Source organism: Podarcis gaigeae, assembly GCF_964106915.1.
Source record: "Podarcis gaigeae genome assembly, chromosome: 12".
Lineage (NCBI taxonomy): Eukaryota > Metazoa > Chordata > Lepidosauria > Squamata > Lacertidae > Podarcis > Podarcis gaigeae.
The window spans coordinates 27,418,158-27,433,147 of NC_139688.1; the positions used below are offsets into that span (position 1 = coordinate 27,418,158).

At 39.1% G+C, this 14,990-nt stretch overlaps 1 protein-coding gene across 9 annotated transcripts in view; it reads left to right on the plus strand.

Moving 5' to 3' along the window:
- ANKIB1 (ankyrin repeat and IBR domain containing 1) overlaps positions 1-14,990 on the plus strand; it is a 49,717-nt gene that overhangs the window by 17,668 nt on the left and 17,059 nt on the right. For 5 of the 9 annotated variants that reach the window (XM_083704673.1, XM_083704678.1, XM_083704676.1 and 2 more), the window contains exons 4-10: positions 2,967-3,149; positions 4,722-4,839; positions 5,140-5,348; positions 9,436-9,524; positions 10,612-10,756; positions 12,253-12,419; positions 14,480-14,586. In XM_083704673.1, the coding sequence (XP_083560799.1) occupies positions 2,967-3,149; positions 4,722-4,839; positions 5,140-5,348; positions 9,436-9,524; positions 10,612-10,756; positions 12,253-12,419; positions 14,480-14,586 (1,018 nt within the window). The remainder of the gene's footprint in view (positions 1-2,966; positions 3,150-4,721; positions 4,840-5,139; positions 5,349-9,435; positions 9,525-10,611; positions 10,757-12,252; positions 12,420-14,479; positions 14,587-14,990) is intronic. The other 4 variants (XM_083704675.1, XM_083704679.1, XM_083704677.1 and 1 more) reach the window with 1 other exon arrangement.

A 14,990-nucleotide genomic window follows, 5' to 3' on the forward strand; every position in this document is an offset into this window, starting at 1 on the left:
TTGCCAGAATTACCATCATGGAAACAGGCTGTTAAATTAGTTTAACACGTGCTTTGAAATACTAGTTCATATCAACTTAATACCAATTTACAACTTTCACCAAATAAGCTTCTGGCACTTATAAAACCATTTAAAACTGTTTTAAGTATATATGTATAAACATTTAAAAATAAAATGACACTTTCTACTAATCCCAATTTAAAAAGAAGTTTGCTCTTTCATAAATTCACCATAAATTCATATGGTTGAGGAGCAGCAGGTAGTATCTTCTGCAAGCAAGGTGTTCTATGCAAATGCCTCATCACTTGGTGGGGAATTGCATGAGCCAGGGTTATCAATGGACTTGTAACTGAATGGAAAACTAAAGATGTGTAAGGTAATAAAGGGGAGAAATTGGAAACCAGGGGTGGGGTGGGGGGAGGTCTAGAAGGGATGAATAAGTAAGTAATTTGGATGTTAAATTGTTAAATTATTGAAAATTGAAAATAAAATATGAAAAAAAGGGAATTGCATGAGCCAAGCCTCCTTGCAATTAGAATCAGAATTCATTCATCTGGAGTGGCTGGCCTAGTTTGCCTATAATGCTGAACTAGGATACAGCTGAGATCCAGCACCGAGGGCCTTCTGGTAGTTCCCACACTGCGAGAAGTAAAGCTACAGCGAACCAGGCAGAGTGCCTAATCGGTAGTGGCACCTGCCCTGTGGAATGCCCTCCCATCAGATGTCAAAGAGATGAGTAATTATATATATTTTAGAAAACATCTGAAAACAGCCCTGTATAGGGCTTTTTAAGGTTTAATGTTTTACTATGTTTTTATATATGTGTACATGAACCTCTGTCTCCAATAGGTCCCCTTCCTCCCATATGGCTAGGAGTAATAACAAATAACAACCCATAATTCAGTTTCACTTTCCAAAACTTGACTTGTGGTTTAAAATATTATAGCTAATTTCCGACAAGCCAACTTCAAACCATGGATTGTGAAGGTGACTTGCTTAACACACTATAATTTATTTTAAAGCAAAATTTCTTGTTTGTATATAATGAAATGACAAAAATCTGGGAATGCAGATATGAATCCTGATTTCGTCCTTCTAACTATGTGGCAAGACAAGAGAGTACTCAGGCATAAGGCATCATTCAGGCTCATGCACATAATACAAAATATGGTTTAGCATTTTGTATGAACCAGCCAACTAATTCACATTAGACGTTTTCTGTGTTTTGGGTGGAAAGGAATTGTAATACTTATCCACTACATAAAACTCTGTACTTGACTTGAGGAATGTAAGAAATCAACCCAGCTTGAGAATGTTGGCCAAACATTAGTAAAATGCAGGTCTGCTTTGAAGGGGCTAATCTGACTGCAATAGAAATAAATTATGCATACAAAGAACTATTTATCAATATGCTAATTCTAGAAGATTTCAAAAATGTCTCATTTTTCACTTGACAATCAAACCTTCATGATTTTGAAAACATGTATTTATACTTACCCTTCCTCTCCAATAAAAACAGGCACATTACAATTAGTGGAGAAACAGCAAAGAGCTATTCAAGGATTAGAACACAGTAACATGCTGTCAGGAAAATACACACAGTAATTATATATATTTTAGAAAACATCTGAAAACAGCCCTGTATAGGGCTTTTTAAGGTTTAATGTTTTACTATGTTTTTATATATGTGTACATGAACCTCTGTCTCCAATAGGTCCCCTTCCTCCCATATGGCTAGGAGTAATAACAAATAACAACCCATAATTCAGGGACGCAGGTGGCGCTGTGGGTTAAAGCCTCAGCGCCTAGGACTTGCCGATCGAAAGGTCGGCGGTTTGAATCCCTGCGGCGGGGTGCGCTCCCGCTGCTCGGTCCCAGCGCCTGCCAACCTAGCAGTTCGAAAGCACCTCCGGGTGCAAGTAGATAAGTAGGGACCGCTTACCAGCGGGAAGGTAAACGGCGTTTCCGTGTGCGGCTCTGGCTCGCCAGAGCAGCGATGTCACGCTGGCCACGTGACCCGGAAGTGTCTCCGGACAGCGCTGGCCCCTGGCCTCTTAAGTGAGATGGGCGCACAACCCCAGAGTCTGTCAAGACTGGCCCGTACGGGCAGGGGTACCTTTACCTTTACCTTTACTTTAACATGCTGTCAATATTCATAGACTTTTCTCAGATAGTCTGGTACTTATGTGCACCATGCCCCAGTTTCTTTATAGAATATTCTCTGTGATTCCCTCCCCAAAGTGAACAGCTTGAAAAGAGAGCAGGAAAGGGACTAATGTTCATGTGTGCGATAGGAACGGAATTTGGGGAAATTGCCATTATTGCCTAAGACAGGAAAATACACACAGATGCCCCATATCTGAAAATTACTGGGGGGGGGGGGGAATAATGCGCATGAAATCTTGGAGGTTCAGTGATCTAATTCTAAACTCTGATGCCATGTGCAGAGTTGCCATTCAAAAGGGTTTTTGTGTGTGTGTATCAGCAATCAATTGTTGTTTCAATATGCTTGTCTTTGTGAATGAGTAAAAACATGTCTAATGGTGGAACATTAACCTAGTATTTATATTGTGGAATTTTTAGTATTACTTGTTGATCTTTTCAAATATTTCTAAACTTTAAGTGTTCGCTAAAGGATAACAATCTCACTACGAACCTTCCTTTATTCTGAGGGGTGTCTATATTTCTTCTGAAAAGGATCTTAGCCAAAGTTATACTCTGAGTAGACCCATTAAAATTAATGGACATAACAAACCTAGTTTCAGTTATTTCAGTGGATCTACTCTGAGTTGTACTTTGTTGGATGCAACCTATAATCTTCCCTGGGTTCACATGTCTGGTTTAGTTCTCTTTGTTCAGCATTCTTCCATTCTGCATAAATCGTTGGCGACAAATTTCGACTGAAAAAGAATTTCCAAGGATCTGTATTCAAATTAGCTCTTAAAATGGTTTGCATTAACTTGCAGCTTCTGGTAAAACATGGTGGAGACTTGTTTGCTGAAAATGAAAATAAAGATACTCCATGTGACTGTGCAGAGAAGCAACACCATAAAGAATTGGCACTCAATCTAGAATCCCAGATGGTGTTCTCACGAGATCCTGAAGCTGAAAGCATTGAAGCAGAATATGCTGCTTTGGACAAAAGAGAGGTAAAATAAAATTAGTAATTGGTTACTCTGACTGGAGATTTGCATACTTGGGAAAAGGACTAATATATCAAAGGAGTTTTTATCTAAAGCTCTTGAGTTGTTCCTATTTATAGGGATGGGTATTGTCAAGAATATAGGGAGCTACTTTTTACCAGCTCCTTTTTTATTCTTCCATTTGGGCTAGTATTGTCTGCTCTGATTAGCAATAGCTTATTTGTACAGCAGAGCTCTTTTACAGCACCTGGCACTTCATATTTTTTTAAGCTGGAGATGCAGAGATTGAACCTGATACCTTCTGTATACCAAGCATGTGCTTTACACCTTTAAAATTGTTTAAACAGTTTGAAACAGCTGTAGAACACCTATGTAGGAAGAGATACTATTGAAAATTTCTCAGCTTCATTGAGGCAAAAAAGCTGTTGGAAGGTTTATGTTGTTTGATCCAGAAAATTAGAAGAGATAATAGGCTTTCAGAAGTTAATGGCTTATAAACCTTCAAACTTCATCTCCAGCCTTAAACTAACAAACCGAAGGGTTTATCAGTCTGTGAGCCACAACTCAGTTCTTTGCAGTTTAGGAAACTTCATTCAAATCAATCATATCAGCAAAAAGCCTCTTTATACTAGTAGGTTGGAGCAGGTCAGGCAGTACTTTCTGACATCTGTAATGGCTTTCTGGACAGGCTGGATTTCTAGTGTAAGGGACTGGGAAACCTTTTTTGCTTTCACTTCAAACTATGTACTGCCTTTCCCTCCCAACTCCATTTTCGTTTTGCCTTACCTGGAGATTGAACTGATAGCTTCCTCCATCCTGCTTCCTTCATCATGACAAAAAGGAATGACTGAACATGAGATCCTGCAGTATTCGAAGTTCGAAGATTATTCGATTTTTCACAGTTGGAGGAGGTCTTGCATCCAAATAACTGCACGATCTCCTGTTCAGTTGTCTACTTTATCACATAATGATTGGAAAAGAGCACAGAAATCAAAAACTCAGTTCCATTTTTTCCCAATGAAAAATCCAGGGAGGATAACTTTTAAAAACAGACCCTATGCTTTTTTATATACGAGTATCAAATTTAAGATGTAACTAAACCCAATAGAAGCACTGTAAAATCCTATTTATTTCAGTAACAAAGTTGTGCATCTCTCTGTGTCTCATTCAAATTGCATAGCTAACTTGGGCAATTTTTTTTTTTTTTAGTTTATAAAAGACTAATACATACCCTTGTTAAGTGGGAACCTGGTTAGCATTAAATGTAGTCTATGCATGTGCTAATGTGACAGAACCTTCCCTCCGCCATTCTGATCCCATCCTGTGAAGCAATTCTTGGTTGACTGTTGAGACAATGTGTAAGGAAAGTGTTCTTTAATATATACATGGGCTGATGTGATTTAGGGTTTTGTCAAAATAAGCAAAATAAGATTGCCCCGAGAGTTATAAGAAGCCAATACACACTCTAGAATATTACAAGAACAGCCAGGGGCCCACCGCTGTCAATAGGAAAGGTGCCACTTTCTAAATTAAAGACTTATTTCTACTGCTACTTTGCTTTTCTGTTTCCTTTCACAGCCGTATGAAGGACTAAGACCTCAGGACCTGCGAAGGCTCAAAGATATGCTGATAGTAGAATCTGCTGACATGCTTCAGGCTCCATTGTTTACTGCAGAAGCTCTGCTGCGAGCCCATGGTAATCAGGAAACTATATAACATTCAGCCAATTTTAATAACAAATCTTGACCAAATGTATTAACATTTCCTATATGTCAATATGTGCTTTCGTAATAAAAAGAATAGTGTACTATAAATGAAAACGGATAGACTGTCAGGAACCTTGGCCAGGAATGATGGGATCAACAGCCTCTGGATGGCCACAAGTTGGCTACCTCTATTCTGCAGTGATTTTAATCATAAATATAATCATAAGCAGACACATCATCACCAAATCATTTCCATGTTCCTTTTTAACACTTTCTGGTTTTATTTTAAGACTGGGACAGGGAGAAGTTACTTGAAGCTTGGATGTCTAATCCTGAGAACTGCTGCCAACGTTCAGGTGTTCAGATGCCAACTCCACCTCCTAGTGGGTATAATGCCTGGGACACACTTCCTTCACCAAGGACTCCTCGGACAACTCGCTCTTCTATCACCTCCCCAGATGAAATCAGCCTCTCGCCAGGGGACATTGAGACAACTATGGTATGAAGGGTGATCTATACTGGTGTGGGAGTGTGTGTGTGCATCGCTAAAAAATGTTTAATTCTAGTGATAACTTACTGCTTCTGGAACAAGAATATATTTTGTGTGAATAATTGTTATAAAGAAATTGGTTGGAAGTTTAAAAGTTGCACTCCTGCAACATTTCTGGACTGCAAAAAATCTGTTACTGATTTTTCAGCTATATGATTTTTCCAGCATATAAAAGAATCAGATGTTGATTTTCCTGAATATGTTTTGTTAAATTTGGTATTTTGCCACTCTTGTCTACAAGAGAAAAAAAGCTTTTCCTACTGATTTGTGTTTTCAGGTAGTCTGACGGGTATTGTGCTCACACTGTGAAGCAAGATGACTCCTTATTGGTGGTAGAAATTTCCATTCCACTTTGTCCAGAACTAGGTTGCTATCAACCTTCTCCACATACGGTTTGCCTTTTTAGCATTAAGTCCCACCTTCTCCTTTGGTGGCAGCATTAGTTTCCCGATGACCATTACAGCAGCTTGGCAAGCCAAGGAGTCAGTCCCTTTTCAAGTGATTTTATGGCCCTCTGTTCTTAATGCTAGAGGCAAAGCCTTCTCCTTCCCATAAGTGTGGAATTCCATTAGATAATAATAATACTAGGCAAAAAAAACCAACTGACCAATACTTGAGTAAACATATGCACAAAGGTATCCTATGAAAGCCTACTTTTGCTATGTATAGTGTATCACTCAACATACTCAGTTTAAAACAATTTAAAAATGTACTCAATTATTGCCATCAGTAAGAGTATGGCTATGATCCAAAGAGCTATTAAGCACTCCCAAGAGCTTACATATGTCTTTCTTAAACATCTTTCCTTTGAACTGCAATTTCCTTGCCATATCAGAAACTTTTAAAAAATGCATTAGTTTCAAATATGGTTTGCAACATTGCATGACGGGTGCTGTTTGAGAAATAGAAGCTCCTCAAACCTCTATTAGACATGCAGAAACAGTATTGTTGTGCCTTGGATCCCAGCCTGTACTGTGAAGAGAGGGAAAGAGAGAGGTGCCAGAAAGGAAATCTTCATTTAGCAATTTTAAAACGACATTGGATTAACTGTCTTTTTGTGCTCTCCACATCTATGTGAATGACAGTGTAAAGGATTTTGTTCCATCTCTGGTGGAACCACTGTAAGATGGTTGAGAGATGACAGTTTGTGTAAGAAATTGCAGTTGTTAAGTTATTGTGCATTTTGTAGCTCAGATTGCATGAAATTATATAAAGTGTGTATTGGAAAATTGAAATTGCGGCAGTGTGTTGTGTGAAAATTTCTAGATTTTTCACTTCTGTTATATTTTGTTTCTTAAGCATTCTTAAACTCTCTCTGCCCTGCTTCCTGTCATTTTCCCCAACTTAGGAAACAACATTCTCTTTGTCTGCATTTTAAAGGTCAACCCACTAATACCCAGATAGATTATACGGAACCTCACTATGTAGGTTTGTTTGCACCAGTCTATAAGATCAACACAGCTTTAATATACGAAAGGTCTTTTATAATTATTGGAAAAGCTCTTTTGAAAAACAGTCTCTCTTTTTTAAAGATTCTACAGCAGTAACTGCAACTGGAACAGATTTGTGCGCAATGATCAAGATACTTCTTTTTTTAAAAAAGAAAAGAGTAGACTACGTTGTTTCAATATTTACTTTGTTGTCATAGTTAGATTGTCATTTATCTGATTTTAACCTAATTATTTAAATGAGGCACCACAAGGATTTTATTGTATGTGTGTGTGTTATAGCATATATGTTCTGTATCGCTATTATTAATGTACAGTGAAGGTTTTGTACCACCCCTACTGAAATGGGAGGAAAAGTTAGGAGAAGTTGTTGGCAAATGTTATCCTTTGTGTTAAACTGAGGACCAAACTAAATGCGATATTATATTTGTCCTTGCATTTTATGTGAGAGGTGATAATTCCTGGGAACAAAGCAGGCATGCAGGGATAATTTAACCCTTTCTCCCCTGATGTGGACCTGAGGGGGGGAAATCCCTCTGAAACTGGTGTATGCTTTGGAGGAAATTACCCATTGATGTCAATGAAGGAACTGACACCCCCCCCTTCCCGCCCAATAGGGATTTTCCTCAGTACAGCAGTGGCAGGAAAGGCTTAAATTATCGCTCCACACCTACTATGTTTCCAGTAATTATCAGCTTCTCCAACTGATGCTATTTATATATATTTTTACAGGGGCACAAAAGGGCAGCCTATAAACGTTCCTATAAATAAAAGATGTGTTTAATATTGCTCGCGTGAGCTGACTTGTAAAAGAATGATTCATATAGAGTTGCTATTTCTCACCTTCACAAATCAGACATCATTATCTGCATATTTAATACAGATTCCTGCCCCCCAACCTGTGATTGACTCGTGTGCGGCTGCTTATATGTGTGGTGTCAGGAAATAAATAGATTTGAACCAAGAAATGGTGGGAAAGAGCTGGAGAGCCCTTGTGGCTCAAGAGGAGACCCTCCACAGAGCCCCAAAAAGACTTCAGTGAGGGTGAAGGACGCTTCAAAGAAAACAGAGGCACAGCGGAACTTTCTTTAGGTTGCTCAGCCTCCCTTACCAGCAGCTGATGCCAGTATCCTCCAACTTCCAGCCAGCCCCAGAGCTTCAACTCTAGTTGAATAAAGAGAGCTGGAGAACAGGAAAAGAGGGCATTTAGAGGGTGACACAGATGCTGTCTGATTTGTGGAGGTGAAAAATAGCAACTCTATATATGAATCAGCTCACGAGAGCAATGCTAAACACATCTTTGCATTTATAGGAACATTTATATGCTGTCCTTTCATGCCACTGTGTGTGTGTGTGTATCTCTTCAGCTGGGGGTAAATTAGCAGTAACATAACACAAATTGTTTGGGGAACATTTCCCTTCCACATGCTAAATTCTAGTGTATTTGGGGATAATAAAATCCATTTGGGTTGTTTCAGAAGAATGGCAAAGAAGTTTGCTTCTCTTAATCAGTTTGATTGAGAAAATGATGGGACCATTCTGTGGCAAGGCCTGAGACCAACATGCCAGTGGTGGGCAGGGCCAAAGGCAGAAGTGGGTGGAGCAGGAAAGTTAATTTACATTCTAGCAAGGCAATAACACACAATGAGGGTGGAAAACAATGTTTGTGGGAGATGTGGCGTGTGAAGAAGAGGTATCTATTAGGAGAGTGTGTGACTTGGTGAGAAACTTGAGAGCCAATAGAGAGTTCTGGAGGACTGTGTTGGGCCCCTGGGCATGAGGTTCCCATTCCTGATCTGTGGTGCTGTAGATTGTGATATTGCATAGCAGAGAAACTCGGCCACCAGCTGAACATTATAAGAAAACAAGGTGTCAAGTTACTTTTTTGCAGTATGGAATACTTCTATTGCTTATAGTAACAAAAGCAATTTTGTGATATTGCCCCCTACACACCTTTCTCAAATCTGAGGGGGGATGGGACACTTATATCACAGGATCAAATTTTGTTTGTCCCTGTACATTACCTGGACTCTGAAGACAAAAAAAACTCCACATGCACAATTCAGTTGGTAGTCCTGAGATTCTTTTTTCATTCCAGGCACTTTCTGTGCACAGAAATAAAAATATAAATGGTAAGTGATTGAAATTTGAGGACATTGTTTATTGCTTTTTGGGTGACAGTATTCTAGATTCAAAGACCATGTTGCAGGTCTTTTTCTGAGTAAGGTCTGCAACAAAAAATTCACTGCAGGTGTAATTTTACTCCCAGACATCTAGGTTTGGATTAATCTGCCTTAATTACATGATTTCCAAGTAGTGCTTTATTTCTGAACAAATATGAGGTGTAAGTGACTAACCAATGGATATTTTTGTTATGTTGACAATTGTCCAACTTGGCATCTTGGCATCACAACGGGCCCACTCAAGTGATCAATTAACTTAAAAAAAAAACACAAAACACTTTTCTAAAACATACTGTTTAAGTTTTATTTTTTTTAAAAAAAAGAAGGCTGTACAGGCTACAGGTTAATCCCTATTATATAGTATTTGAAATATTTTTTAAAATAATTTTATTCTTTTATCTACAGTGTGAAATTTGCATGTGTAACATTTCTGTATTTGAAGACCCAGTGGATATGCCTTGTGGACATGAGTTCTGTAGAGCATGCTGGGAAGCGTAAGTATATATTTAGGCATCTTTATATAAAAATTGTCTCTCCTGGGGGGGGGGGCGATTATCCTACTTAGTAAACTAATAGTAATATGTCTTGATTTATTTTTAATGTTGGTTTGTTCATGTCCCTAGGATTCTATTCCAAAGACAATTTAATTTCCATTTTAGATGCTGGCTGTCGTTAAAAATTGCCCCACAATGGAAACATTTTTAAAAAATTAAGTAAAGATTGTGTGTCTTCTGTCTTTGCTCTAGTATGAGCCTGAAGTAGACTTGAAGCTTATGAAATATTAAAGCCACTGGGCATGAAGTGGGGAATGTGGAAGTCACAGTATTTACTATGATGATGTTTGTTCCAACCCAACAATTCTATGATTTTGTGATGTGCCTCAGAACCACTTTATGGGACATTTTGCAGCCCTTGCAGGACCAGTTCTGTTTCTGTAATCCAAAGGATCCTAAGGAGTTGACTGTCCCTTATAAAGTCTGACTTAGCTGAGAAAAGAAGCCTAAGGAGAAAATCTGGACATAAAGTGATCTGGCCATGAGATGCTGTTGTCTTGTATTATTAAAGTTAAACATAATGCAGTTCCATCATGCATGTGGGAGAGAGTTTCTTTGGACAGAAACCCTATCCACCTTAGCATGGGGAGATTATCACAGCTACTAAGTCAGTTTCTATTCTAGTTTTTCCTTGAGACAAAAATTGCAGACACACAGTTCTTTCTGTCAGCTTTCGCTGACCAAAATGTTCCACTTCTTAATGTGATATGGTACTTTTTGACTCATGCTATGCACCCCACACAAATCAGTAAAGGGCTGCTAAACCCTTTCAATATATTTTAGATCATTCCTTTTGATACTCCACTGTGTGCCCACATGCTCAGAGGCTTCCCTGTTCTGTTCAGTATTGCAGAATGCTCTGTGAGATGCTGACTCAGAGCCTTCCCGAATACCTTGCAGAGCTTGTAAGGTTGTCAGAATCTCTCTTTACTTACCTGCGAGGTTTAGGCATTAATAGGTTGATTTTTGCTCCCTAATTTTGGTGGAGTTAATATTTCCTGCTCAAACCTGATGAACATTTTAACAGATTTTTGAATATGAAGATTCAAGAGGGTGAAGCCCACAATATATTTTGCCCAGCGTATGATTGCTTCCAGCTTGTTCCAGTGGAGATCATCGAAAGTGTGGTTTCCAAGGAGATGGATAAACGCTACCTACAATTTGACATTAAGGTAAATTGCCAGTGGCATGTGTCTAAAGTATCCGTCTGAGCTGATTATTCTGATGTCATTAAAAATACTCTTAGAAAGAAATGCATCTAGTATTATAGACAACTATTTCAAGAAATATTATGATTTGTTTTTTGTTTTGTTAAATACAAATTATAACAAATGTTTTCCTGATAGCTGTTGCCCAAAGTGATGGTAGCTTAATGGGGGAAAGGTCACACTTTCACTTAGCCACTATCTTTATTCAAGCCAAAAAGATCCTGACCCAGTAAAAAGAAAGAAAGAAAAAAGTATGAACTATTGCAAACCTTTTTCATGAGTCAACACACCTCTTAAATGTACCAATTGTGGCTCCTCATATGGTTAAACAGTTTGTGATTTTTTCAACCCACCATATCTGACACTTCAGTCAGATTGCATCTAAGTACTACAAGTAGTTTTCCCATTAGTATTCAGCCCCAATTGAGATATACCGTATTTTTCGCCACATTAGACGCACCGCCCCATAGGACGCACCTAGTTTTTATGGGGGGGAAATAAAGGGAAAAAATTATTTCCCCCCCAGGCGCGGGGGAAGCCCGAGCTTCCCCAGCCCCCAGAACAGCCTGCTATCCGCAAGCCGAGGGAGCCGCGCCGTCTCCCCAGGCTTGCGGAGAGCTGCATGAAGCCTGGGCGCGCTCTTCAGCGCGCCCCAGGCTTCAGAATGTAGGCAGCTCTTCGCGACCCTTCGGAGCCCGGCGCAGCTTCGCGCCGGGCTCCGTAGGGTCGCGCAGAGCTGAGCGACGCCTGGGAGCACAGGCAGCTCTGCTCGACCTTTCGGAGCCCGGCACGACTTCGCAGAGCTGAGCGACGCCCGGGAGCGCAGGCAGCTCTGCATGACCCTTCAGAGCCCGGCGCGACCCCTCTCGCTCTCCAGGCTTCAGCGAAAGCCTGCATTCCCATAGGACACACACACATTTCCCCTTCATTTTTGGAGGGGAAAAAGTGTGTCCTATCGGGCGAAAAATACGGTAGTTATATTGCTCTCCATATCGACATTTATTCCCCAAGTCTACATATTACAATCTTACTAGGAAGAGTTAGGCCCTCACAGTGCACCAGTGTCTGTAACTTAATGCTCTACTAATTTCCTATTTGGAGGTGGGGGGGGGGTGAGAAAAGTAGGTGGGAACAGGAATCTTTTCCTCCCGCCCCAAGACCTCGCTCTCTGCCTTTCAGACATTCCTTATTAATTTGTAGATTGTGCCGGATCGAGCTTTGTAAGCTCTTGCATAAAAAATACATAAATGTTCCAAATGGAGTTCTTTGGCTGAGCTTTACATGTTGCTATAGCAAATAACTAAAATTGTATAATGGATAAAATGATTATCTTTTATAGCTATTTTAAGGCCTACACCTGTTCTAAACTGCAGAGTTTTACACCTTCAGATTGAGCTTTGTATCAGTTAGAAGGTCCTGATCGAAAATGGCAACTAATTTCTATCTCCTTTTGTTTTCAGGCCTTTGTTGAAAATAATCCTTCTATTAAATGGTGTCCTACACCAGCTTGTGAGAGAGCGGTCAGGCTAACAAGGCAAGGGTCAAATACAACAGGTTCAGAAGCACTTAGTTTCCCACTGCTAAGAGCCCCCGCTGTGGACTGTGGAAAAGGGCATCTCTTCTGCTGGTTAGTAATGCTTTCTTTTACATGATTTAAACATGATTGCTGATTTTTAAAAAAAATTGAAACAGTGCCGTACAGTCCATGTACGAGCATTAAAATAATTACCATTTGTGGGAAATTCATCTTTGGTTTCATATAGATCTTTGTGCTCACATTGTGAAATCCTATTCTGAATTTTTCATTTCCCTCTTCATATTCAGACTCTTAAACCAATAAGCATTTTATCTGCTCAAAAACACTTTTTGCTCTTTTAAAATTCATGATTACATTGATTGGGGGTATAAATCTTTTGCAAAAAGAGTATAGTTCAGTTAAATAATAATGGAATATAAGCAAATTGATCCTCTCAGGGTGAGCTAAGTATACATAGCCCTGCTTTTTCGGGGCGGCGTGTGGATAATTTTTTTCTCTGCGTATATGAGATATATATTTATATGTAGACTTCTATTCTAATATAAATTCAGAGGTGAAGGAGCACCCAAAGCTGCTTTTTTTTATTTCTAATGTGACAGAATGTTATATTTTCCTTTCTACATTTTTTTTTCTTTTCGCTCTGGCATTTGTGGCGTTTCACTTAACAAAAAGCATTTTAGAAGATTCTTCATCATTAGATCTAGAGAAAATTCCTTGTATCCTGCACTATATCAGGCTCCTCCATAAACCTATAATTCTGAAATGATGCTATTTTTAGTTGTTCTGTTTTTTATATGTTGGATGTGTGGCAGATGTCTGAAGCTATTTTGCTGTATTTCCCGTAAAAAAGAGCGAGTCGTGACCAATCTGGAAATCATATTGACACATCTACACCCAGGCACCATCTGGAAACGATGCATCTTCTGCTCCAGAAATTTGATTGCTTCTTTGAAAACTAGAAACAATAATGAAATAAGCTCATGGGGTTGTCCTCTGTAGAAATCTCAGTTCCTGATATTAGTCCCTATTCAATTAAAGGGCAGGTGGAGTACAGATGATATATTCAGTGACTGTCCCTATTTTTGACAAATGCATGTTCTCAGTCAGAAAATAGTGCTTAATTAAGTGACATTTACCCTAGTTACAGAAGACACTTCCTTTTTAAGCTGTTAAAGGTTGTGACAGATATTCTTTTATCTTTATAAAGCACTTCAACGATTTATAATGTTATTGCAATATTAATGCCAGAGCCCTTTCAAAAAACCCTCCATCTCTTGTCCAGCTTGAAATTTGCTGTTAGGCAGTACACATGGTCATATTCTAGGGACAGCCTCCCATCTGATATAGTGTGGCCTAGTGTCAAAGCGAGATTGAGTCAAAATGCCTATTTCTGACCAGTGCAATGCCTCTCCTCCCAGCACTTGCAGCCCTAAAATGTCTGAGTCACTAGCCTACTTTTAAGTACATCTTCCTGTGCCATCTGGAGTCTGGAAGGAGACTGACTGCTGTCTTCCTTCAGCTCTGCATGGATCTCTAAAGCGTCTAAGAAATTAAAAATGACAGAATGCTGCATGAGAGATCCTCACATTCTGCCACTATGAAGTGTTTGAGGAAAAGGTAAACATAAATAGTAATGTTGTTCTACACATACACATGACTCAGAAAGCCTTGAGCAGGACTTGAGAATCCTGATTCATAGTGGTTTGGTCTGTATTCATAAAAGAATGCAACTCTGTGTGAGAGAGAAAGAGACAGAAGAGAGTACTGTTAATATAAATCAATACTCAACTCAAGACTTAGTGGATTGCTAAATCGAATCATAACTACAATCAACAGTTTAAATTACATAAGGGAGACTTCAAAGTGCACTTTGCAATTATGCACCTAAATTCTACTGCAAGTTATTGAGGTTTATATATTTTATGTCATTTATGGCTTGGGGTATTGTTTCTGATTTGTTCTTCTGTATTGCTATCAGCTTTGGAATACCTAGTCATGTTAGCAAAACATATTATCTGATTTTTCCTCTTCCTGAATTAAGAACTAGTATTCTTGAATCCACAGTAAATAATAATAATAATAATAATAATAATAATAATAAAAGAGGGAGTTTAATCTTCAGCTTATTAAGCCTTGGATCAATTTTTCAGGGAGTGTTTAGGTGAAGCACATGAACCCTGTGACTGTGAAACATGGAAGAACTGGCTGCAGAAGATAACAGAAATGAAACCGGAAGAGCGTAAGAATGGCCATTATGGTATTTTTGTTAATTTGTAGAAATTCTGTGTTATTATTTATTACAGTATATTAAATTATGATTTGCACAATGGGCAGCTTGGCCTCCTAAGGGGAGTGTGGACAAGAGTAAGGGTTATAGCTTAGTGGTAGCACAACTGCTTTGTGTGCAGAAGGTCTGAGGTTCAATCTCTGTTATCCCCAGGTAGGACTGGGAGAAAACCCAGTCTGAAACTCTGGAGAGCCATTGCTCGTTTGCATGGGAAATGGTGAGCTAGATAGACCCATAGTCTGTCTCCTAAGTCAGATTATGTAAGTGATGCAGACAAATTGTAGTTTCTCAAACCTGCCTAAAATGAAATGGCATTAATAATGCACAGGTAATCAGCAAAGAATTTGAACTGAATTTTAACAGGTTGGACAGAG